General features: G+C 44.4%; 1 protein-coding gene across 2 annotated transcripts in view; it reads left to right on the top strand.

The window, feature by feature from the left end:
- The window catches only part of GAS6 (growth arrest specific 6), a 50,232-nt gene that overhangs the window by 10,437 nt on the left and 13,307 nt on the right, over positions 1-26,488 (top strand). The window contains exons 3-10 of one of the 2 annotated variants that reach the window (XM_085881296.1): positions 3,541-3,565; positions 6,694-6,789; positions 10,292-10,414; positions 13,513-13,635; positions 13,757-13,879; positions 19,470-19,591; positions 23,663-23,781; positions 26,065-26,257. In XM_085881296.1, coding sequence (XP_085737422.1) covers positions 3,541-3,565; positions 6,694-6,789; positions 10,292-10,414; positions 13,513-13,635; positions 13,757-13,879; positions 19,470-19,591; positions 23,663-23,781; positions 26,065-26,257 — 924 coding nt within the window. The remainder of the gene's footprint in view (positions 1-3,540; positions 3,566-6,693; positions 6,790-10,291; positions 10,415-13,512; positions 13,636-13,756; positions 13,880-19,469; positions 19,592-23,662; positions 23,782-26,064; positions 26,258-26,488) is intronic. The other variant, XM_085881297.1, reaches the window with a different exon arrangement.

Raw genomic sequence — 26,488 nt, 5'->3', positions numbered from 1 at the left:
AGAGTTCCAAAATAATTTGAGGACATTGATAAAGTGCACACTCATTTATTTGGATGTTTCACAAAAAGGAGCTTCGATATATTCATTTGTTTGCTGTTTAGTTTTGGTAATGTAAGTTCATTAGTATGATTGTTTTTTCTCCCTCCCCCGACAACTACCTCCCCTTATCTCAATGTTTTTGGGGGTTTTTTTTTCTTCAACCAATCTCTATCCCCCTTCACTGTGTTCATCATAATGTGTTGATAACCCTCAATGTGCTGGTTGTCCATATATGAATTTTAATGGGAACTAGACAACCCGTGAACCCGTTGGGTTTCCATTGTGACAGCGGTTGATAATAAAAAATAATAACATTTAAAAAAAGACAGCTCCAGCGAACTATACCGCTGAGGTTGTTTGCATTGATCAAATACTCCCGAAAAGTAGTTGACTGAATCGGGAATTGATTTTTTAATATTTTTTTTCGTTGCCCAATTTGAACAAAACTTGATATTGCGCGTCAATGTGAAAAAAAAAAAATAACGGAAAAAGAAAGTCGAAGAAATTGTTGTGCGTAATATTCTAAACACAATTTTATTTATAAATGAACACGGAAGTATTAGATCAAAATGGCTGTTTATTTTATGCTTCAAAATAAATCGTTCTTTGTCTGTACTAAATGTTTAAGATTTTAAAATAAATAATTTTAAGAAAAAAAAAAAGAAGATAGCTCCAGCGAACTATACCGCTGAGGTTGTTTACATTGATCAAATACTCCCGAAGAGTACTTGACTGAATCGGGAATTGATTTTTTAATAATGTTTTTTTCGTTGCCTGATTTGAATGAAACTTGATACTGCACACCACAGGAGAATGGTGAGTAAGGCGGCCCTAAAATTTTTGCGCTATCGTGTCCCGTTTTGGCTGTATTTTGGGAACATACAATATAAGAGTTTTAGTAATATTGTTGGGGTCGGTGGCGAGGACGACCGCGAGATGGAGCAGTCGGGCCGTCTCCCACCGAACACCCGGAATCGAAGGTCGTCACCCCGGATAACTCCGGAGTCGACGGGTCGCTTAAAGGACCATGGTCGCCAATATTTCCACAGCGTGAGGTAGGGTCCACTTGTCTAATTCCAATTTACCTAAGTACCCATGCCGTCTAACTACCGGGGAAGCCACACCCTCGGCCGACTTTGTCCGAACCGAGTCGCTGTTCACGACTCGGATCCGGCATAACCGAGTGGGAGTTACTAAAGCCGCGCCGGTCCAAATAACAACTTGCGGCACAGACGGCCTCACTATTTCTTAAGCCCGCATCATGCTGGGTCAATGGTAGAAACGACAGGCAACGAACTGGAACATTTAACACGGGGTTTATTTATAATTGGGAGGGAGACACAGAGCAGAGTTATCATGAATATGCAGGCAATGTACAATGAGCAATCAACACTTATACAATTTCTACTTATGGGACGGCACCACCACAGACACACACACCAAAAGAAAATGGACCCGGATTGTCTTTATTTCGACTCTCGCAGCCAAGGGGATAGACAGGCTGGAGGTCAGAGTTTGGTCGGTACCTGGCCGCGTTCGCATGGCTTGCCGACCTGCCCTTGTGGAGCTCGGGATTCTTGTGGAAGGGCTTGGGAAGATCGGACACTCGAATCCACACGGAGAACCTCGCTCCAAGGAACCAAGACGAAGCGGCAGCCGCCAGCCAGCACCAAGACGGAAGATGGCCAGCAGACCAGAAGAGACGACCCAGACGGATCACACCGACAATTCTTCAACCCCTCCTGCGAGGTGGGAGGGATCCGTCCTAAGGTAACTCTGCCTCCCATTGGACGGGTGGCGTGTCGGTGGCCCGCCCCCCGAAGAGGCTCTGTCGTTGCTTCTGGCCTTCTGGCTTTCCATTGGCTGGAGGAAACACTCCCTGCCCTTCTTCGGAGCGGAGCCTCTATCTGAGGCGATGGAGGCTCCGCCCACGCCTTCAGCCTAAAACACGTGGATAATGGAGTCGGTGTGCGAAGGTTTGGTTGGGTGGCAGAACGAAGCAGGATATTGTTGTTGGGGAATATAAAAAAAACTAACTACAAAATAAACCAATGTCACCCACAGGGTGACCCGTATCTTGCCAAAAAGTGACCACGTGTGACTTCTTTAAGGTCACACTGAGGTGAACAGAGCTGCTATCCACCAGGAGCGACTCCTTGAGGAATATCTGCCTACGAGAGATTCCGATGAGAATCGTTCTACAGAGTAACCATGAAAAATATGCGTTTGCCTCATAACGTCACCAAATGACGTCATAATGTCTCAAGCTTGACATATCTAGAAAGCACTCATCGAGGTGTTCAATTTGAGGAACTACACGATATGGTTCCTAAAACTTGAAAATTTGACCTTGGGGTCAAACATGTTGACCTTAGGCGTTAACCATGAAGGTCAAGGCCAATCGCCACCAAAAATTAATCAGCTGAGCGCCGGACCATGAACTATATTCCCATGAAGTTTGAAGACGATCCGATAAAAATTACTCAAAAAATAAGGGTTTCGTCGACTCCCCTGATTTGCGACAAAGTGACCTTGACCTTTGACCTTTGACCTTCAAAATTTTGTGCACTGAAAGGGACCTCTATAGGCCTCTGATATGCGAAGTTACAAAAATTTTCAATGATAACTGTGCTCTGCAGAATTTTTTATACGTGATTACAGACAAAAAAAAAAAATTCAGAGCTGGCAGATCCGTCGTATATGCGATCCGTCGTTGCCCGGAACGTCATTAAGCGGCGCATGACTGTACTTAACGAAATAGCTAAACTTTGGGACTGCTGACTGTCTGTGTGCTAGAGGCTTCCAAATCCGTAACAATATATGGATAGATAGATTGCTTGTACAGCCTTCTCTTACAAGAGCGATAATACATTTTCGTTTAAAATCACTGGCTTTCATTTTAACTTGTAGAAAAATAGTTATGGAACTGTATTTGGTCATTTCAAAAGAAAAGCCTCATGCATGACTCGTGCAAGTCTCAATCAAATTTACGTATGAACAGACAATACCAACACAGGGGCTGTTTACGCTTTAGCAGGAGGTCTCGTATGAGGAAATATCAATGTAATACTTATATACTTGTTTGTTTGTATGGGGAAAAAAATTGTTTATATTTCTTATTTTTATACAGGGTCTCATGACAGAGTGAGGACAGACAGTGAAATTCAACATACTGACAGTGGGGCAAAAGCTGGACACAAGCAAGGGAAGGAACAAATGTGAAAAGATGGGAGTAGAAGTAGGAACCTGTAAGTAAGGTTGGGTTGGGTAGGGTTAAAGGGTGTAAAAATAAATAAAGAAATACATAAACATGGCGTAGGGATGGGAAATCACCTGAGATACTGGTCCATGTTGGTGTATATATATATATATGAGAAATTGAATTTTATTTCCACTTTGCTACTCTGAGTTCCCACTGACATGCACCCGGAAATGTTGATTGAATTATTTTATGTTTGGTGATGAAAAGATTTTAACATTTTTCTTCTCCTTCCATTGCAGAATTACTTTTTTCCAAGATACTTGGGTAAGTTCACTTGTAGTCTTAATATTATAGTAGTTATTGGCTATTACGGATTAAATCAAAGATAAAGAGACTGCGCGACTCAGCCTGATGAAAAGTAGAACTGCCATAAGAAGATTACTGTCTTCGAACTCCAGTATTTATTGCTCTGAAGCGGTTGCTGAACTAGGCTCTTGACTGCTGCTATTACAAAACTCAAGTCCACTATTACATGCTAACCAACCTGAATACTACTGTGTAGTAGATTACCACAGCAAAAGCAGTGTGACATCCGCATTCACAGTTCGTCGTCGGAATCATCGTCAGTTCCGCTTTCATCATCCATAAGTTCCATTTCTGCACGGGTCTGTTCATCGTTGGCGCAGTTTTGACACCCACGGCACTCTGTGCAGGACAGTCCTTTTGACCGGCAAGAACACTCATTGGTTTCGCATTTCGTCTTCTTGCAATTACATTTCGTCGCCTCTAACAGTTCCTTCGGTGCTGGTGGTTTGCTCAGCCAGTGAACAGTCAATGCTCTGTTGTGTTCCACCCATCCGTGAAATATAGGAGAAGAGGCTTCTATAAACCTCTCAGTCACGCGGTGGTGGATCGCAGACTGATAGTTCACTCTTTTGCAATGCAGCATCAGAGCGTCGCTTGTTGGCAGCAACTTCTGTTCTCTCAGCGACTGGCTGCAGAATAGCTTGTAGCGAGCCTCATTCACACTCTTCATGGTCGGCTGATTGTACATGGCGCAGACGAATTGTTCCAGGTCGTGAATGATATTCTGATCTAGCGTGAATTCTCGACCAATGCTCCCGAAACAGATGATGAGATGGGGACCCTTCATCATCGAGTCGAATGGCCGTGTTTTGCCCTTACCGTGGAATGCACGGGTGGTATCACTTCCCGTGAAATTGTGCAGACAGAACTTTCCAGGGCATCACTCAGCTTCCTAATGTCAACGATGATAATGTCCTTGGGACTTCCTGTGACCAGATGGAAATTTCACGCCTGAATCGACTTCGAGTGAGCCAACGCCAACACAAACACATCGGTGTCGAAACTCTCTATGCACACCGACTCTTCATTCTGTCCCGCGTGAGTGGCATGTAGCAGGAGCTTCGTGTCAGCTTCCTCATGGTCACATTCACGTTCAGGTACTGACGACACAGTCATGACACCATTCGACGCCTCGATTTTCTCACATTTGCCGGCATGACTGACGTACAACAGCATGTCACCCAGCTTTGATGGAGCGATGTTTCTCGTCCACGATTCGACGATGAACTCTATCAACGCCTCCTTGTTGGCTCCGCTCAGGAGATAATTGGCCCACTGTTTCGGAAAGGCTTTATCACGTCCGTTGATGGTTCACACCTGAAGATCGCACGCCCTGCCCGCTCGTCTGGCATGCTCCAGGCACTTGATGCTGATACTTGGGTAAGTATCAAACACCACGTCCAGTCTCGAAGATTGGTTATGTCGTGCTTTGGCCACTACTATGTTCAGCACCATCTCTTCCAGTTTGCCGAAAGTGTTAGGCAGTGAACCAGCCTTTATCGCCTGAATAACGGCCATTCCATCCACAATCGCTGCACCTTGGATAGGCCGAGCGTCCACACGGCAATCGAGCCACAGTTTCAGTATATGGTTGCGGAGTTTGGCTTTGTCCGTCTTAGCAATCGAACCATCACCAGATGCCAGCGGGAAAGATATGTTTGCCAGTGGGTACGCGAGCAGATCGTGGAGTGTTACATTGCTTTTCCTGCCAATCAACAGCAGTCGTGTGAAAAGACGACGTTCATTCGCAATTTCAACCTTCGGCGTCTGCTGGTGGGGAGTCGCCGACTTGCCTCGCGCCTTCGAGAAAGTTGCCAATTTGACCTTCGAAATCGGACTGAAGAATGGGACCTCACCCGAGAGAAGCCGATCACTCATGAATTGCACGACAGCATTCTCTCCCTTGACATACACGTTCATCAAGTCCGCAGAAGTGGCTGGCGGTGCGATGACACCTGAACTAATATTGACGAGTTCAAGGTGAGCACCGGAGAAAGGGTTAATCATTTGAATTACTGTGTCCATCACTTGTACCACCGCTGCTTCGTTCTTCTTCGAGCTCGACACATCCAAATCCTTTCTCATTAGGGGCTCGTCGTGGATATCCGCCATTGACTCACATTTCCTTGCGATTTCTGCACGTGCTGGTTGGGACAGGATCCACTTCTTCACAGCTGTGCTTTTCTGAGTGTAACCAATGATTTGTCTTTTTTCTGGCATATCACCATCACTCAATCACCAGACAACCATGGGCGCCGCCATCTTGATTTGTTGTTTCCTGGTCGTTTCCTCCGCGATTATAAGCACACGACGCCCACTTCACGGCGGTAATTTCAAATGGTAATAACTGTCGGAGTGTCAACTTGTGCATAAGGAAACAAGTAGGAATTTCAATTGTGTGTTCTCATGAATGTACAGGGTGAATTTCGTTTAGATTGGTGATCTGCACAACGAAACTGAACGAACCGACCCACCTCCGCATGACCATACATATATATATATATATATATATATATATATATATATATATATATATATATATATATATATATATATATATATATATATATATATATATATATATATATATATATATATATATATATATATATATATATATATATATATATATATCTGGAGGTTTATACCTTCTTCCAATCCCTCACCAATTATACAAACGGATATGTTGAAAAATATAATAATGTTGGCATGTGTTGGACTATTGTATTTAGTTTGAACTTATTTGAATGTACCTCTTGCAAGTTTCAGGCAAAGTTGGAATTGGAGCATTAAAATATAAATTTACCCAGATTGATATCTTTTCAAATTTGTTAAAATGACGTTTTTGATTTGTGATCATCCTGTGTTTTTGGTTTCCATTTTGCATTGGCCAAAGGTATGCTATCTTCACATAGCACACCAGCTTCTCCCATGGGAGGCCAAAACTTATCAAGTAATCATAATATAACACACCAGCTTCTCCCATGGGAGGCCAAAACTAATCAATTAATCATAATATCTGTAACTGGGTTGATGATTATTAATTTGATATTTTCTGAATTCCTGTATTATTTTTTTTTTTACAGGTTGCCTGGCTGAACAATCAATTTCCAGAAAACAGATTGGGGATCAACTCTGGAAGGCATCTCTTGTCAAAAACAAATTGCGAATGTGTGTCACAAGTACGTTTGCTACCTGTAGTATGTACCCCGAGCTCAGCAGAGCTCTCCTACCATCTTTCCTTCCTATATAACACCATTGGTGTCCAACTTCATATATATATATATATATATATATATATATATATATATATATATATATATATATATATATATATATATATATATATATATATATACATACATAATATTTTAGCTGAGTATGCTTACACATAATTGAAGCATACGAACTGTGCTTCCCCATTGTCTCGGGTCACTCACCTGCACTTTATTTATTTATATTTTCATTCATGGATATTGTCCGACGATTCTGTGACCCCCCCCCCCCCTTCTGGCTTCGATGTCCATCGGCACGCTAAATTTCAGCTCTCTACGTGACCCGGAAGGTACCGATCTTTAAAATCGGTCAGTGAGTGAGCCAGTCAGTCAGTGGTTAGAAAGAGCTATATATATATATATAATATATATATATATATATATGACAGGATGGGGGTAGGAGTCGGAATGAGAGTTGGGTAGTCATTTGAGAATTATAATGGTAAAATAGGGGGAGAAAAAAGGAGGTATAGCAACAGAATAGGAGTGAATGGGGAAGGGAGGATGAAGGGGGTATCAAAGGCTTGCCATTATTGGAGCACTCTGTTCTGAACTAAGGCAGAAGCTAAAGGTGGGCACAGAATAGCTGTTTCTACCTCCTGCAACATAAGACCGGAGATGGGAGTTTGAAGTTGATGACCACTTTGACTGCATTTTCAAACTTTATATATTGTATCATCTGCACTTTCTGTAAAAAGCTCTGCATATGTTATACAGAGTGAAGACTGGATGTTGATTTTTATTATTATTTTATTTTCCAGAAACAATTACTTGCTTTGATCTCGTCTCTTCCACTTTTGATCCTTGCCCTATGCTATGTAAACACGCTTTCCACCCACATTTGCTTATTTTGCTCTGACGAAGAAGCATTCAAAATCTCAATCGCACCTCATTTCTCACGGGGGTAAGCGTACTCGTATCAACTTTTCCTTGATCAAATCCATTGTTTACCTTGTATTGCACACTGTGAGCCTTCACAAAAATTAGTAATGCAGAGATGGGCACGTTCTCTTTCCCCAAGAGCTGAAACAAATAGCACTAGCTGACTTAAAAAAAAAAAGAACACATCATCATCTTTTTATTTCTGATCTTGTCTCATCGTTTTAAATGCATTTGAGTGTAAAGAAGCAAAAAATTATCATCCACAAAAGTATAATCGCTGCACAAGTATGGTCATAGTGTGGTCGCATTAGCCATAAACTGCACAGTTCATTCGGTGTGAGGTCTCTGTCTCTGTCTCTGTCTCTGTCTCTGTCTCTGTCTCTGTCTCTGTCTCTGTCTCTGTCTCTGTCTCTGTCTCTGTCTCTGTCTCTGTCTCTGTCTCTGTCTCTGTCTCTGTCTCTGTCTCTGTCTCTCTCTGTCTCTGTCTCTGTCTCTCTCTGTCTCTCTCTCTCTCTCTCTCCTTATCTGCACAATCTTGTTGAGGAACTCACTGCGAACCTCATCATTGCTCAAAAAAAGCAATGAGCTTGAAGTATCTCATCATTTGCCCAATTATGTATGTTTTCAGCCAAGACGATTAACACAACTGGAAAGAAGGAACAAAGAAGTTCATTGCATAAACAAAGTGCAGAAAGTAAACAATAAAAGATACCTAAGGGCATTGGGTGAAAGGACCAGAAAGGAGTCTCTAGAAGACAGAGAGGCCAACAACCTTTCTGTAATGTTGGAGCAACAGACCCAGCGATTCGGCTTCATCACGGGAGATTTGAGGGCCTTGGTTGCCACGGCATGAATATATCACGTGAAAGGTGTCAGAAAGGAAAGTCAGCCAAAAGAGGGGAGCAGTACTCTCCAAAACTGTCGATGGTAAGCCTGATTTTTGGAGCAATGGCAACAAATACATGATTTAGTGGGGATTTGCCCTTGCCCTGTATCTAGTGCTTTAGTACATGGGAATAATTCTATGTTGGCTTTAGAGAATTGTTAAAAACAAAATGCAATCCCAGCTTTAAGAATGGCTTTCAGAAAAAGTCTTCATATTAATGAGAGTACTTTTGGTAACTGTCGTGCTGTTTCTGCTTTTGTATGTTACATGATGGGGTGTTTGTATTTGACCATCAGTTTTAACAACGACAACAGCAAAACACTCATGATGATACATAAATGGTTTGATATATCTTGTATATATTTGTTCTGGAGCAAAATAACAATGCTTAGTTGTATAGCTTAATTTAATCATGCTCATATAATGTACCATCAAGGCAAGCAGCAGCCTCTTCACTCTCTGCAGATCTGCATAAAATCACAAACTGGTCCAACACATGGAACTTGTCTTTCAATCCTGACAAATCTCACATTCTCACTATGTCTCTCCAAAAGGACCATCTGGAAAACCACCCCATCTACTTTCTCAACAATCCTCTTGAAGTCCTTTCATTCAGGTTTTTGGATCTCATCTGCCATGTTGTTTCCTGGGAAAGCCACATTTCCAAGCTGGCCTCCAAAGCCAGTTACCGACTGGGCATCCTCCATCATGTAAAGTCCTTACTTGGCACAACTGAGCTCCTGACCATATACAAAGCTTTCGTCTGCAGCCTGATGGAGTACTGCTTTCCTCTCTGGGCTGGTGCTCCCGCTTCTCACCTTTCTCGGATTCTTGCTGTGGAAACCAAAGCTTTTAGGATCATTGGTATCTCCAGCGATGAGGCTGAGTCTTTGGGTCTCTCACTTTCTCACTGCAGGCAGGTCGGTGGTTTTTCTGTCTTCTACCATCTCCTTTCCGGTCTTGCCCCCCCCGCCCCCTGCTCTGTCTGTGGTCTGCCCTCCCCCCCCCACCCCCATATTTCTGCAGGGCGCTCAAGGTCCGCCAGCAACCCCCTTCTGGTGAAACTCCCAAAATCAAGAATCACTGCTCACCTTCACCCTTTCATTCCTCTTTTTTTCCTGCCTTTGGAACAAACTCCCTCACTCTCTTCAATCCCACTCTTCCCTAAAGGTCTTCAAAACAGCTGTTCACCACCATCTATCATATTCCACCATCCAAAACCACAATCTTTTCAACCCCCACTAATCCACCCCAAACCCGCCTCCTTCAAATTCCCTGCTTTCCTTCCTGAAAGTCCCTGTAGTGTCCATCTTGTTTACCCTGTGTTCCCCACTGTTTCGTCCTTCCCACTCCCGCCCCTCTTGTCTCATGCCCCCCCTTTGTTATACGTTCTGCATGTTAGCTCTTATACGAGCTTCGATATTGTACACAAAAATAAAATATTAATGATAAAAAAGTCAGGACATCCTCACGACGGGTCTCATCCAAACAGACCTTTTCTGTCAAGGCTATCTGGTGCACTTTGTCATTGTAAAAAATGCTAAATGAATTTGTTTCTAACACCGGTTGAGTTAATATTCTTCTGTATTTTTCACATCTAATGTTTATCTATTTCTTGCCCGGCGACCCATACCACCACAGATCTACCCAATCAGTGCAAGCCAAGTCCATGCCACATTCCAGGCACAAAGCAATGTAACGACCTGCAGGGTAATTTCAAGTGCCTGTGTCATAACGGCTGGAAGGGCAAGACTTGTGCAGAGGGTGAGTGTTTCACGTGTGTCATCTCGGGTTTTCCTGGTCGCTCACAAACCAAAATGTGGGTGGTTTGTGAGGAGCCAGCCGTTCTTCTGAAAGCTGAAGATTAACTATGTTGAAGTAGTTTTCAGGTCCAGTGGCAAAGGATGGATTCTAACATATTCAAACGTAGCAACCTGGTCGGTAAAGTAAAATACAATCTGTTAACATTTTCCTCCTTTACAGCACGATGATGCAAAAATGAAATACAGGCTTGGAAAGTTTCCATTTACATGTTGTATGGGCACAATATTTACAGTCTCCGATTCCTACAGTCAAGTCGATTTCCTTTGATAATGACACCAAGTTTGCTTGATGCTGTGGCCATATCTTGATGGTGACATGCCAAAAGAGTGGAGACTTCCTTGATAAAATGGCAATGATAAATTGTTAATAATTACAGTCCGTGTCAGATTTAGAAACATAGATTGAAATTGCATTTGAATGTTAGGTATGTACGAGTTCCCTTACAAGGAACGTCAACCCAGGAGGAGGCCATTAGGCTCACCAAAGCATGCGCAATGTTTGCCAACCTATTGTAGTTTGTCCATGCTCTACCATTTTTAAATGCTGAGCATCAAGCAGGGAAGCAGCACGGAATGGCATATTCCAATGTTGTTGTGTTTTTTAAGTGGTTGGTATGACTCGGCCGGGGTTTGAACTGCCGACCTTTGTACCATAATGTGATGTCACGTCCATTTCCAGGCTCTGCTGTGTGATCACTTCCGGTTAATAAACTGCTGTTTGGACACTCGCCTTGTGTCTCTCAGTCTCTCGACTTACGATGCCATCAGTCTCCGAAAGACTTTGCAACCTCCCAGACTCAGAGCGGATGCTCTAATCATTACACCCCCCCCCCCCACCAAGTCTAGTTGTTGGTGAAACAGATGTATAATCATGGTGATTTTACTACTGTTGTTAATTATGACAAGTAATTATAAAAAACATTTTTAACTGTAGAAGGATGTTGGGGTGGTTATGGCAAAAAGTGTTCAAACAAGGTAGGGATGGTCAAAAAAATTTTTAGCACGTGAAACCATCTGAACGTCTTTCTTTGAACTTGAGAGGTTATAAAGCACGTTGCTTCACGCAGTGTTCAAGTTTATACTCGTACTTACAATGGAAATAAAACAATGATTTTAAAGATTGTTAAAACAAAAATTCCGGAAGTTTAGTGTGATTGAAGCGGTCTTATGCACCACCTTATTTAACACGTCCAAGTACTGCTGGACTGGAGGTTCTGTGGGACGTGACAAGAAGGCGATTTGTGTTCTCCATTGTTATATCTGACACTCTGACATTGTTATATTTGTTATCTCCAAGTACTGTATATAATTCAATTTCAAAAAAAACATAAAGATTGTAAAGCTCGTATAACAAATTGATTCCAGAATTTACCGTCGTTGACGCAATGGCTATTATATTGTTACGAATCTGGCAGCCATGAGCACTCAACATTCAGGTCCCCATAGCTCCGTTATTTCGTTAAGTAAATGTGGATAGATAGCTCCCTTTCTCCTATGTCTTATGGGAATTAAGTGTACATGCGCTGTGAAGTTATTTTATAGATAGGATTTTTACCCCAACAACAACAACCCTCTGCTCGCAGCATTGTCCGCGCTCTTCGCGCGCTCGCCGGCATGCGGGCATGTGCGGAATTCTATGCCCCAGGCGGTGTGGATTTCGCACCAAATATGGGCATGGAGCCAAATAAGGGTATGCGTCATTTTCCGCCCAATGGGCGACGTGCGGACCAAAGCCGGGGCGGTTCTTCTCAAGAAGGCAGAACTGTGACATGCCGTCAACCCAATGGGAGCAGGTGCTGGGGGAGCGGACCGCACCCCCAAAACGACGGAAAAAGGATTGATGATTGCGTCCCGTCTGCTCGAGCGCGCTTCTGTCTGGGTCTGCGGCTGACTGCATCTGGCGCATTACAACAAGCGGTCGACCATCTCATCGTGGGAGATCACCTCGTCTTGCCTCCTCTGGGTTCAGCTGCCCTGGTCTGTTCTTTGGCGCCTGGTGCTCTGGGAAGGTGCGGTCGTCCAGCCACGCGAATGCGGCCAAGTAGCTAGCCGCGTTCTCTTCCCTCAGCTCGTCTTCCCTCCCAAGCTGAAGGGGCAATAAAGACCTCGAGATCCATCTTTCTGGGGTATTTGTGTGTGTGTCCGTGGGCCCTGTCTCTAAGTAGTATTGTTTAAGGAATTGCTTGTACATTTGACCCCCTTCTTTATTCGGATAACTCTGCCCTTACATGTTCGCCTCATCCCCCAATTATTGTAAATAAATTCCTCTCTTGTTGAATGTCCCAGCTCATTCCCCGTCATTTCTTTCATTGGCTTAGCATGGTGCATGTTGAGAAATAGCGAAGTAGTAAATTGTTCATTTGGACCGACAGGCCTCGGTAACCATCCGCTCGGGTTGCACAAAGTTCGAGCACGGTAACGGCTCGTTCCGCTCGAGGTCTGTCGAGGATGTGAATTCCCCGGTAGCTTTGCCGCGTGGGTACTTTGGTATATTGAAGTTTAGCAATTAACCCTATCCCACGCGGTCTAATTATTGGCGATTTATGGTCCTGTAAGGGACCCTTGCCTTCTGGACTTATCTGAGGGTCACGACCTAAATTCCAGTGTGTTCGGTGGAGCCGACTATACTGCTCCCTCTAGCGGTCGTGCTCGCCACCGATACCCGGCCCTACAACAATATCACCATATCTGACACGTTGCATTAGTTATTTGTGCCTGTTATTTGTGTCCTTTATGATGTCCTTAAAAAAAAAAACAGTAAGTTTCCTGTTTGGAATGATTTTGGATCATGTTTGACTGCCAGGCAGGCACAGACAGAGCAAAAAAAATATTATCTCACTCCTCTCTGTGCCTCATGTTGAACATCCAAGTTGGTAAAGTATATACTATCCATCCTGGGAAGATATCTGACCTCTGTCATGTAGTACAAGTGATAAATGTCACAAGTGTTTTTAATCCGACATTTCCTCGGATATGATGGTGATTAAAATTATTTGTTTGATATCTCAAATCCCCCAACCTCGTCATTGTACCAAACAGATGTTAACGAGTGTGAAAAACAGAACGGGGGTTGTGAGCATTATTGCAGGAACGATGTGGCTGGCTACATGTGTGTCTGTGAGAAGGGCTTCGCACTCCGCACAGATGGCCATTCCTGCGAAGGTTTGTTCCTTCATTGTGCACGTCTTGTCACATACACTTTCAATATGTCACTCACTACAGATTATGCTTTGAGATGGATTACAACTGTTATTGAAAGGTGTCCACGATTGTGTGTGTTCAGATATCGATGAGTGTGAAATGCCAGACGCGTGTGGCTCTGCTGATTGTATCAACAGTCCAGGATCGCACTCCTGTAACTGCAATAAGGGATTTGTGTACAATGAAACATTGAAGGCTTGTTATGGTAAGTTTTTATTTTCTTTTAATTGATTAATTTATTTTCCATGTGTTTACAATGGCGGGTTTGGTACCTCCTCCACCGAAGGTTTTCACCCCTGTCCGTTTGTCTTCTTTGTCTGTGAGCAGGATATCTCAAAGTTGTGGACGGATTTGGACAAAAATTGGTGGGCAGGTTTGGTGTGTGACGAGGACAATTTTATTCGATTTTTGTGAAGATCCGGATCTGGATTCGAAAACCAGAATATTATTTTTGTTGTGATTCTTCACCATTGAGAGATGGGGTGAAAAACGATGTATATATAGCATGATAGAAAATAGAGTTGATGACTTTATCCAGTCTGAGCGGTGTCCCGTAAGCTGTTGAGCTTGAGTGTAGGTAAATACAGTCACAAGTTTAATAAGAAGCAGGAAGTGACATATCAATATGGGCCAATTCGGTGTCATGTCCACAAAATAATATGATCCACTTTTTAACCCTCAGCCCGAATTGGGCTGAAAAGGGGTATTGTCGTCACAGGCGTTGTCCGGGCATCCGTCCGTCTGTCAACTTTTGGTTTCCGTCAATTTCGAGAACGCCTTGTCCGATTAAATCCATTTTTGCAGGGTGTGTTGGGGTTGAATAGAGGAAGGTTCCTTTCGAAAATGGGCATGCTGCGATTTTCAATATGGCCACCATCTTGAAATTGGTTTGCGTCAAGGGGCTGAGGGGTTACGCCCGCTTTGCGGTGCTATTTTCTTTTTTTGTATGCACTATTGAGGCTCATATGAGAGCTAACACACAGAAATGCACAACAAGGGGAGAAGGAGACAAGAAGGGTGGGAGAGGGAAGGACAAAACAGTGGGGAACAGAGATATGAGGAGATCTGTGGAAGGGAGAGGGATGGGGTGGGGTACACAGGGTAAACAAAATGGACACCACAGGGACTTTCAGGAAGGAAAGCAGGTAATTTGAAGGAGATGGGTTGGGGGTGGATTAGCGGGGGTAGTAAACATTGAGGTTTTAGATGGGGGGGGAGTGAGAGATTATGGTGCACACCTGTTTTGAAGACCTGTATGGAAGAGTGGGATTGAAGAGAGTGTGGGAGTTTGTTCCAAAGGTGGGGAAAAAAAGAGGGATGAAAGAGTGAATGTGAGCAGTGATTCTTGATTTTGGTAATTTTACCAGAAGGGGGTTGCTGGCAGATTTTGAGCGCACTGTGGAACTATGGTGGAGACATATTGTTACAAATCTGGAACCCATGAGCACTCAACATTCAGGTCCCCATAGCTCAGTTATTTTGATAAGTAAATGTGGATAGATAGCTCCCTTTCCCCTATGTCTAATGGGAATTAAGTGTACATGCGCTGTGAAGTTATTTTATAGATCGGATTTTTACACTTGTAACAACAACTTCGCTCCAACCTGACACTCTGCTCGCGGCATTGTCCGCGCTCTTCACGCACTCACGAAGCATTTCGTTCTGGTGCCAAATGAGGGTATGCATCATTTTTCAGCCAATGGGCGCAGAGCGAGCTCCAAGAGAAGCAAAGCCTCTTCGGGGGGGCGGGGAATTGAGACGCCTAGACACGCCCCCGACCAATCATGGAGAGACGGTGTGCTCATGGCAGGAGCGTTGGCCAGTTCAATTATTCGGGGCGTTCTGGCTGGAACGTGAAGGTCTCGTCACCTAGTCGCCTTGTGAGCCTCGTCACCTGGTCGTCCCATCTGGCCTGCCGGCATTTGGTGTGGTCCACTTTCGCGCCGGCTGGCGTCCATCTTTGCACTGTGTTGCGGATTCGAGTCCCGCCGTACCAGATCCAGGACGTTGAAAACCACACGAGGCGGAGAGGTGCGAGACAGGTTCTCCCCTTCAGCTCACCTTCCCTCCCGAGCTGAAGGGCCAAATAAAGGCCGCGGCCATCACTTCTTTTGGGTATTTTTGTGTGCGTGTGTGTGTCCGTGGGCCCGTCTTCAAGTAGAATTGTTTAAGTGCCTTGTACATACTTGCATTTCTTTTAGTCGGTTTAACTCTGCTCCTTGTGTGTTCCCTTCCCCCCATTATAAATAAATCCCCTGTTAAATGTTTCAGCTCGTTCCTGTGTTTTCTTCATTGGTTTAGCACGGTGCATGTTGGTGGATTAAAAAGGCCGTTGCTGCCTTCGTTGTGCATTTGGACCGACGGGACCTCGGTAACCATCCGCTCGGGTTACGCACGGGTCGAACACGGTAACGGCTCGTCCCATTCGAGCTCCTTCAAGGGTGTGAATTCCAAGGTAGCTCACCACGTGGATCTCTAGGTATTTTGAAGATTGGCAAATAACCCTGTCCCACGCGGTTAAATTATTGACGATTCACGGTCCTGTTAGGGACCCGTACCTTCGGAGTTATCGGAAAGGTACGATCTCGATTCCGGGTGTTCGGTGGAGCCGACTCTACTGCTCCATCTAGCAGTCGTGCTCGCCGCCAATACCCGGCCCACAACAATATCTTAAACAGAGCTGGGGGAGGGGGGAGGCCGGAGAGGAGACAGTGGAAGACAGAAAGACCACCAACCTGCCTGCGGTGAGAAAGTGATAGGCCCAAAGACTCAGCCTCATTGCGGGAGATACGAGTAATCCTAAATGTCTTGGTTTCCACAGCGTGAAGCCGATAAAGGTGAGAGGCAGGAGCACCAGCCCATAGGGAAGAGCAGTTCTCCATCAGGCTGTGGACAAAAGCTTTGTGGTGAGGAGCTCAGGTGTGCCAAGGAAGGACTTTGCATGACTTTCCACCCAGTTGGTGACTGGCTTTGGAGGCCAGGTTGGAAATGTGGCTTTCCCAGGAAACAACATGGACATCTGTGTCACTTGGTGATAAATGGCCATTGCCCATGGGAATAAGCTGCTCACCAAAAGGGGATCGATGATAATAGTCCCGCAGTCGAAAGCGACAACCCACTGAAGAAAGAGCCACAACGCGGCATGTGTTACGCAGTTGCAGGTGCCAAGAGCAAAGTTCTGCAGGAGGATGGGGCCGTGAACAGTTTAACTTCAGTAAAACTCAAGTCCATGAGTCATTTTCACGGCGGTGTAAATAGTGAGCTGCAAGACAGGGAAGTTTCATCACACTTGCGTTAAAGCCTCCCTCAATGCTCATCCCCTGAGGGGGGAGGTCCAAAATCTTGATAGTGGTGTGGGGCAAAATTATTGGTGAGAAACAAGCTTACACTACTGCCATTGGATGGACAAGTCAAATGGAACAAAGTTCATGATGGAAAAGTATTATCAAGTTTGCACTGATGAAAAGTACACTACAGGTTGATAGTTTAAAATGTTGTGGACTAGTTCTGAAAAAACCTGGTGAATGAGTTGGTTAGGTGACAAGAACAAGCCAATTAGATTTTGGTTTCGGTCCAGATGCAGATCCGGCCTATCGGTGGGATACAGAATGTAAACTCTTAAGCCTGGCGGAAGTTTGTGCTCCACCGAGTGCCGTTGTAGTTGTAGAATGCGTTCTATGAACTCTACCAAAATGCCTTCCTGTCGCTCTGAATGAAAAAAAACCATTATCCATACAAATGGCTGACTTGCATTTCTGCAATGTAGTGATATTGCTGCGGGCCAGGTGCCGGCTGCGAGCACGACCGCTAGGTGGGGCAGTAGGGTCGACTCTACTGAACACCCGGAATCTAGATTGTACCGTTCGGAAAACTCCGAGGGTATGGGTCCCTTACCGGACCGTGAATCGTCAATAATTCCACCATATGGTACAGGGTTATTTGCCAATCTTCAAAATACCTAGAGATCCACGTGGCGAGTTACTGAGTATTCACACCCTCGACGGCCCTCGTACGAGTGGAGCCGTTAGCGTGCCCGACCCATGCGCAACCTGAGCGGATGGTCGCCGAAGTCCCGTCGGTCCAAATGTACATTTACAGCGGCAACAGCCTTTATAATTCACCAACACGTGCCATGCTAAGCCAATGGAAGAAACACAGCAACGAACTGATACATTTAACAAATGTATTTATTTATAATGGGGGAAAGGAGCACGCAAGAAGCAGAGTTATCACGACTGGTGAGATGCAAGTATGTACAGCAAAGAGCACTTGCACAATTCCTACTTAGAGACGGGCCCACCGACAGACACACACACACACACACACACACACACACACACACACACACACACACACACACACACACACACACACACACACACACACACACACACACACACACACACACACACAGATACCCAGAAGGACATGGACCTGTCCACCTCGTGTGGTTCGGCTGACACGGGCGAACCAGGCCAGCGTCGAGATGCGATGATAGAATCCAGAGCTCCCTTCAGCGCTCGCCCCGGCAACCAAACCTCTCCTCTGTATCCCGAGCTGTCCAGAAGGCAGGAGGTTTCTCTGCCACTTCTCCAAGTCATTGAGTTGAACGTCAAAGCGAGGGTTGATAACTCCACACTCGTTCAACGTGCCTGTCAGATTGACCACAACCTTGCCTGCTCGATGGTCATCAACTATCTCAAAAACTCTCGAGTTCAGCGACAGAGAGACGGCGCGCAACCGACTTGCGGTTCTTGTGGAGGAAGGATCTCTCGTCATCCGATCGCGCCGCACCCTTATTCACCCTTCTCTGGGGGGGGGGAGGGGCGCCTCCGCCCTCCCTGCTCTCCCTCACTGGACGGTTTTGGCATGCATAATCGCTCGTCGCCCTGTCATTGGCCAAAACGAGCGACAAGTCCGTCGATTGGCCCGGGGGGCGTGGTGACGTCACGTGGACCGCCTTTCTCACCGTCGCTGGATCGAATTGGCTGAGCGGCGGCCACCTCACTCGTAGCACGCTGATTGGTCGCGGGCCGGCATGAGGCTCCTCCTTGAACTCCGCCCACCATGGCATCAGCCAGAGCAAGGTGAGGGTGATGCTGGCGTTGTTGTAGTTTTGAGGATTTAAAAATAAATGAAAACCCTGACGATCAAAATAATTCACAGCGCATGTACATTTATTCACCCATTAAACAAGGGACGGGGACCCTAACTAAAAACACATACTTACCGATATAACTGTTCTCTAGGACCTGTATGTTGAGTGCTCATGGCATCCAGATTCGTAACAATATAACTCCAGCTAAACCATGAACTTTCTGACAGAGATATAAATGCAATTATTATTTGCTTGACATGGATTTTTTTTTTCTCTGCAAGAGCGAGGTTCATGGACGAACAACATTTGGTGTACAATCCATACAATTGACCCGAGGCCACGTCTGTGCCTATATATTTGGATGAAATCATCTTGAAGTTGTATTTGTGGAACAATATACATTGACAAAGTGACAACACATTTGATGGCAGACGCTTGGTGGATGAGTGATCAGGGGCGTGCCACACCGATAAACGGGGGAATGGCAGACGGACAGAGGTGTTTCGGAGCGCCAAAAACTTTCAAGTCCAATCAGGAATTGAACAATTGGATCGTCGTAAAATACTTTAAGTATTCATCTGAAATGCATCATTCTCTGTGCCTCCACATACTTATCTCACTGTATTGCTACATTACTTCATCGGGTGCCACTGCAGATAGGAATGCAAAAACATGTTTGTTTCTTTTTGTCCTGCAGATGTGGATGAATGCACCAAGAAACCATGTGAACAGGCGTGTGTCAACAACGTCGGTAGCTATATGTGCCGCTGCGATGGACGCAGGGGATACCTGCTGCACCCAAACTTGCACAACTGCACGGTTAGAACTTGCTTAATTGCAATCCACATCTGAGCACAAGTCGTCGTCTTCTTTTTTGTATGCATCGCATAGCTGCGGGTAGCATCATGTGCTGGGGGTGAAGCTGTGCTGCTGATGCAGTGCCCTCTGTAGGTTATGGAAGGAATTTGGAATTGTTCATGGTGCCGACGACAACTTGCCTACTCTTCATGAAGGACACTGGGATATTTAACGTCCACCAACTAATACTGGGAAACGGGACATCAAGTTTAGTGTCCGTCCAAGGGACGGCGCACAGACCGATGTCTCACCCTGCCTGTGAAACACCATATGATGACAGTTTATAGAAGGAGGAGACGGGACCATACTCTGTGCAGACCGTTGGTGCTGCCGAAACAGTCTCCTTAGCTACTATTGGGCACAATCCTGGACGGGTCGCCACTCCGACAGTACACCAGCATGCTGGCACTCATTTTGCTGACCTTGGAAGGATGACAGGCCGAGTTAACCCCACCTGGTATTAATTCAACAGCTGAGCGGGATTTGAACTCAGCACCCTTGGATCCAAAGCCCGCCACCCTAACCATTAAGCCAACACCAGACAGTTTATAGCTGGGTCGAAATTCTAACCCAGGCTAGACAGCTCGGAGGCGAGTGTGCATACCTCTAGGCTATCTTGCCAGTCCCAAGCACAAGTGTTGGAACTGCAGATCTCATGCAGTTTAATACTATTATTCCTGCAGCAAAGTACATACGTATAGGGGGCCTTTGTTGAGTTTGTGTAACCTACTAATCAAAGAAAAGGATTTAAATTAACTTACCTTAATTTTCCACTATCGTTTCCTCCTTTTACAACACTGCACTTGTGCCATTTATCTTTCGACAAATCAAGCGTTCAAAATGGAGCTATTATGATTGCTCCTAATCTATTCCTCGACAACTTGGTGAGCTACCAATTGTTCTGGAACCAAGTTCCACACCGGTGTGCCTTCAGGTTTCAGAACCCAAACCTGTAATTTTGGGCCAGATTTGGATTGTTTGGGGGTGGTGGGGGGAAGGTTACAGGAAGAGGAGAGTAGTTCAGATCTTGAAACTTCATGGCAGCCTCCAGTGCCTTATTCTGCGGAAGCAAGAAATGAATGCGACTCAACTTTCCTCATTGCTTTTCTGATGGAATCATTCCGTTTGACCATTAGATTGGTGTCGTAATGACCGGCGACTCCAAACTTTTGACGGGTGTGGTTGATTAAAAGAGCTCTCTACACATCTTCGAGAATAAACAGCTTGATCTTGCAGGTTGATACTTAGACAGCAAACTATTTTTTGGCATAAATTGTCTGCCGACTCAATCGGATTTGGTGGGATAAATTGACCTCTCATTTGCCCATCACTTTTTGGTATGAGAGTTATCCTGGTTTTCTTTGGGGGTGAGGGAAAGAAGGGGTTGGAGGAATAGGTCAAGGTCTTGGATCAACCCATAAGATCAAGGTGTTTTTTTTTTTTGTTTTTTTTTGTATACCTTGGTTGAGGCTCGTATGAGAGCTAACACACAACTCACAGCAAGGAGGCATGAGACAAGAGGGGCGGGAGTGGAAGGGACAAAACAGTGGGGAACAGACACATTAGGTGAACTGTGGAAGGGAGAGGGATGGGGATGGGACGGGGAACATGGCGAAGAGAAGATGGACATTTCAGGGACTTTCAGGAAGGAAAGCAGGAGAAATGAAGGAAGTGGGCTTGGGTGGATTATCGGGGGTAGAAAAGATCGAGGATTTGGATGGGGGAAGATAAGAGGTGGTGGTGAACAGCTGTTTTGAAAGCCTGGAGGGAAGAATGGGAAAGAATAGAGTGAGGAAGTTTATTCCAAAGGCGGGAAAAAAGAGGAATGAAAGAGTGAAGATGAGCAGTGATTCGTGATTTTGGTTTATTCTCCAAGATACAGTGGGGAGAACAAGTATTTGATACACTGCCGATTTTGCAGGTTTTCCCACTTACAAAGCACGTAGAGGTCTGTAATTTTTATCATAGGTACATTTCAACTGTGAAAGACGGAATGTAAAACAAAAATCCTGAAAATCACATTGTATGATTTTTAAATAATTAATTTGCATTTTATTGCATGAAATAAGTATTTGATCACCAACCAACCAGAAAGAATTCCGGCTCTCACAGACCTGTTAGTTTTGACTTTCAGAAGCCCTCCCATTCTCCTCTCATTACCTGTATTAACTGCACCTGTTTGAACTCGTTATCTGCATAAAAGACAGCTGTCCACACTCAATCAATCAGACTCCAACCTCTCCACAATAGGCAAGACCAGAGAGCTGCCTAAGGACATCAGGGACAAAATTTTAGACTTGCACAAGGCTGGGATGGGCTACAGGACAATAGGCAAGCAGCTTGGTGAGAAGGCAACAACTGTTGGCGCAATTATTAGAAAATGGAAGAAGTTCAAGAGAACAGTCAATCTCCCTCGGTCAGGGGCTCCATGCAAGATCTCACCTCGTGGAGCCTCAATGATCATGAGAAAGGTGAGGGATCAGCCCAGAACTACACTTCAGGACCTGGTCAATGACCTGAAGAGAGCTGGGATCACAGTATCAAAGAAAACCATAAGTAACACACTACGCCGTCATGGATTAAAATCCTGCAGTGCATGCAAGGTCCCTCTGCTCAAGCCAGCACATGTCCAGGCCCATCTGAAGTTTGCCAATGACCATCTGGATGATCCAGAGGAGGAATGGGAGAAGGTCATGTGGTCTGATGAGACCAAAATAGAGCTTTTTGGTTTAAACTCCACTCGCCGTGTTTGGAGGAAGAAGAAGGATGAGTACAACCCCAAGAACACCATCCCAACCGTGAAGCATGGAGGTGGAAACATCATTCTTTGGGGATGCTTTTCTGCAAAGGGGACAGGACTACTGCACCGTATTGAGGGGAGGATGGATGGGGCCATGTATTGCGAGATCTTGGCCAACAACCTCCTTCCCTGAAGAAGAGCATTGAAGATGGGGCGTGGCTGGGTCTTCCAACATGACAATGACCCGAAACACACAGCCAGGGCAACTAAGGAGTGGCTCCGCAAGAAGCATCTCAAGGTCCTGGAGTGGCCTAGCCAGTCTCCAGACCTGAACCCAATATAAAATCTTTGGAGGGAGCTGAAAGTCTGTGTTGCCCAGCGACAGCCCCGAAACCTGAAGGATCTGGAGATCTGTATGGAGGAGTGGGCCAAAATCCCTGCTGCAGCCTGTGCAAACCTGGTTAAGAACTACAGGAAACGTCTGATCTCTGTAATTGCAAACAAAGGTTTCTGTACCAAATATTAAGTTCTGTTTTTCTGATGTATCAAATACTTATTTCATGCAATAAAATGCAAATTAATTATTTAAAAATCATGCAATGTGATTTTCAGGATTTTTGTTTTAGATTCCGTCTTTCACAGTTGAAGTGTACCTATGATAAAAATTACAGACCTCTACGTGCTTTGTAAGTGGGAAAACCTGCAAAATCGGCAGTGTATCAAATACTTGTTCTCCCCACTGTATGTAAAGAGCTCATTTAATCAACCACACCTGTCAAAAGTTTGGAGTCGCGGGTCATTAAGACACCAATCTAATGGTCTAACCAGACTCGGTGAAATAACAGTTAGATCAACCGCTCTAAATCTGTGCTGCTTCCTTGTTCGACACTCAGCATCTAAAAGGGATCGAGTATAGACAAACAACCATAATCTGGCAATCGTAGTGCAGGCTTTGATGGGCCTATTGGCTTCCTCCTGCATTGAAGTTCCTTATAATGGTCTGGAGCATATTGTAAATTAGTTCTGTCACTGTACCCTACTCCCGTTCATGACTAATTTACAAATTTAGGTTTTGTTTGAACAATTAGCATTTGCAGTTTATCTTGTGAATGCTTTCCATAAGAGATTTCACAATGTGTTTCTCAAAATGTTGCAACAACCTTGTATACTTTGGTGATTTTCTTTGAGAGAATTTAAATTTCAACAACCAACACAGTTGTCTGCATAACAGTTTGTTTGTTAAAAAAAAAAATTGTTCCTTTTAACTTATTTATTTATTTATTCCATGACAGAAAATGGAGCCAAGTGAGATCTGGCACCCTCGGAAGGATCCATCGGCATTATGCCTCATTCCACAGAGCACGGCAAAGCTCACTTTCTACATCAGCTTTGACCTGCCAAGTATCATGAGGTACATTGGCACGTCGATTTCAATCATTAAAACCGAGTCCTTGTTTTATCATATTAAAATATGGCGTATCTATCCGTTCGCTTATAGTCTCGTACAAGCGACACAACACAAGATGATTAGATGAGACAAACAAAGCCACTGAGCTTGGGGAGAAGTACATTCACTTCCCGGGGGTACTCTGGGGACCAGGGTCGTCACAGCAATGGTGCCGCCCGTCTCATCGCACTCAGCGGGCCATTTCCTAATGAGGAATTTCCTCTTCCACATGAACACCAACCTATGGGGATTGTCCATGTCTTATCCGTTTTAAATGATGAATGTCAAGCAAGGAAGCGGCACGTACCAGTTTTTTTAAAGTCTTTGGTATGATTTGCTCGGATTTGAACCATCAACCTCCCAAACTCAGAGCGCACACTTTAAACATTACACCAACGAGTCTGGGAACCGAAAAATTGTCTTTAACCTAAAAATTGAAATGACAAAATTGTTGTAAACTACTCCAGGTTCCTTTGATTGCAAATAATATTTGCCTAAAATAACCGGTGAGAACTATATAAACTGTGCTCAAATATTTTGTCTTAATATCTGTGATTGTCAAATTGATAATCAAACCTCACGTTCTAATTTGACATTTCCTTTGCGTCTATAGTAATGAGAAAATGTTTTGCTGGAGTGTGAATCAATAGCTGTTCCTTATTTAAAAGCAATCTCCACTTGTTTTTTTTTTTTTAATATCCATGAAATGTAAGCTTAAACTGTAAAGTTGGACAATTTTGAGTTTTATTCCTCCGCAATTTTTGGCCATTCAGTCGAGCATGTAAATATCTACAAGCCTTTGATCGTATAGGATTTGATTTACCCAGTCAACTGTACGCGCTTGTCCATTTTGACTCCTCGGTCCGCATGGTTTTGTTTCGAATCGAGCAATCACCGATAAGGCTGTAACTTTTGCCTCTTTTCGTTGGTTTTTTTTTTCTCTCTCTCTCTTTTCACCTGTGAAACTGTAATGAGAGTTCTCTTGAGTGTTGCAAAGCAGTTTGGTACACAGCAAGATGGTGGATACAACCCTCAGATTTTCCCTTTATTCCTTGCGGTAGGCATGTTGATATCAACCATTGCAAACTGTCATCCTGGAGCGTCGCATATCGGGAATTGCATCAGCTCGAGAAAAACTCATCTTTTTTTGGATGGTTTGATTTCCTCAGAATTCCGGATGGGTTAATTCACCCAGAATTGGCGTATTTTATTATCACTTGTGATACCCACTCCAAATGAGAGAAAGAGATAGCTGGGGTCCCAGGCCCATCACCAGCATTTTCAAAGGAGGATGCGAATCTGAAAGTGTGACCTGTTGATGATCTGTGGCCCGCATTCTAAAAGAGCGCCATGCTTGGAGGGTTCCGCGGGCACCCTACTCCCCTCCCACGGGAAAATATTTAAGTATAAACTTTTTTTCCTGCATTTTGGAGGCTTGCTTGGGTTGAATTACTCCAGAAAAGTCTAATTTTTAGTTGGATTAAAAAAATTTTTAGAATAAAGGATTTTAGTCAAACTTTTTTTTTTCAACAGCAATAAGCGTGTGTTCACACCCAATGATCCTCCTCCTCCCACCCCTTACCGACAGGCATTGGTCCTCCCCTCACTCTCAAACCCACTGACTATGAAAGCTTTTTCTTTTCCTTTTTTAACCACCTAAAACACTCTCCTTGCACTCACTCCTCAAACCACCAGTTTTCAACTCGTTCCATCCAGCGGTCCAGGAGTGCATACAAGTCAAACAAATGCAGACACTTCTCAAATTGTAATATGATGAGTACACTGTCCTATGGACGGTGCATTAAGCCAGCTGTCCCATGTTCTGGCATTGACTTGGATTAAGATCTTATGGTATGTTTCCAAAAAAGTATACCAGTAACCCTGGCAAAAAAAATTAAATCGACATGGGTTGTTGTTGCCATTCCTCATTAATGATGTGGCTAAGCAGGTTAAACTTGTAATTGAATCATTGTCCAATTACTGTGTTCATAACAATTATTTTTAAATGGGAAGTTTTACTCTTGCAAATTGTAATCAACTGTCAGGCATACTTTTAATACAATGTTTGGTGTTTTGATTCCTTTCTGGTAAAGCTGTCATTGTAATGAAAGTAACCTTAAAATATGTGGATGACAATGGAAGGAGTTTGAACCTTTTTTTTTTTTTTGCGTAATTCTTTTCGACAGCACGATTGCACATGGGGGGGGGCCTGCAATTGAGGCCTGTACCTGTTATTTGCCTTTACAGGGAAATCCTCGCTTTCTCTATCCGCACGTATGATCCAGAAGGCTTGCTGCTGTACACACAGCGCCGTGAGCCTGAAAAGCGTTCTCTTGCCGTCGCGCTTCGCGATGGACATCTCGAAGTTCAGTTGCAGGATGGCGATGACCGAGTGGTGACAACTGGTGGACCAATTATCAACACCGGCACTTGGCATTCGGTACGAACTGTCTGGGCATCAATAGACTACAGCAACGGTTGGTAGGATGGTTCTGAGGTAGCGCACACCTGGGTACATGAGATATACGATTCGGAAGCAAACACCGAATTGACCCGGAAAGAAACTTGCACAAGGTCGCTCTTACACGAGAGATGCACGGTTTCTTAACACGAGGAAACTTGCACTCCATGTAAGTTTCCTTGTGCATGTGGTAGGCTATTGGTCACTCTC

This window comes from Eptatretus burgeri, chromosome 5 (assembly GCF_056783735.1).
Source record: "Eptatretus burgeri isolate ZD-2024b chromosome 5, Ebu_testis_v1, whole genome shotgun sequence".
NCBI classification, from domain to species: Eukaryota; Metazoa; Chordata; class Myxini; order Myxiniformes; family Myxinidae; genus Eptatretus; species Eptatretus burgeri.
This window is presented reverse-complemented; position numbering and strand designations above follow the sequence as displayed.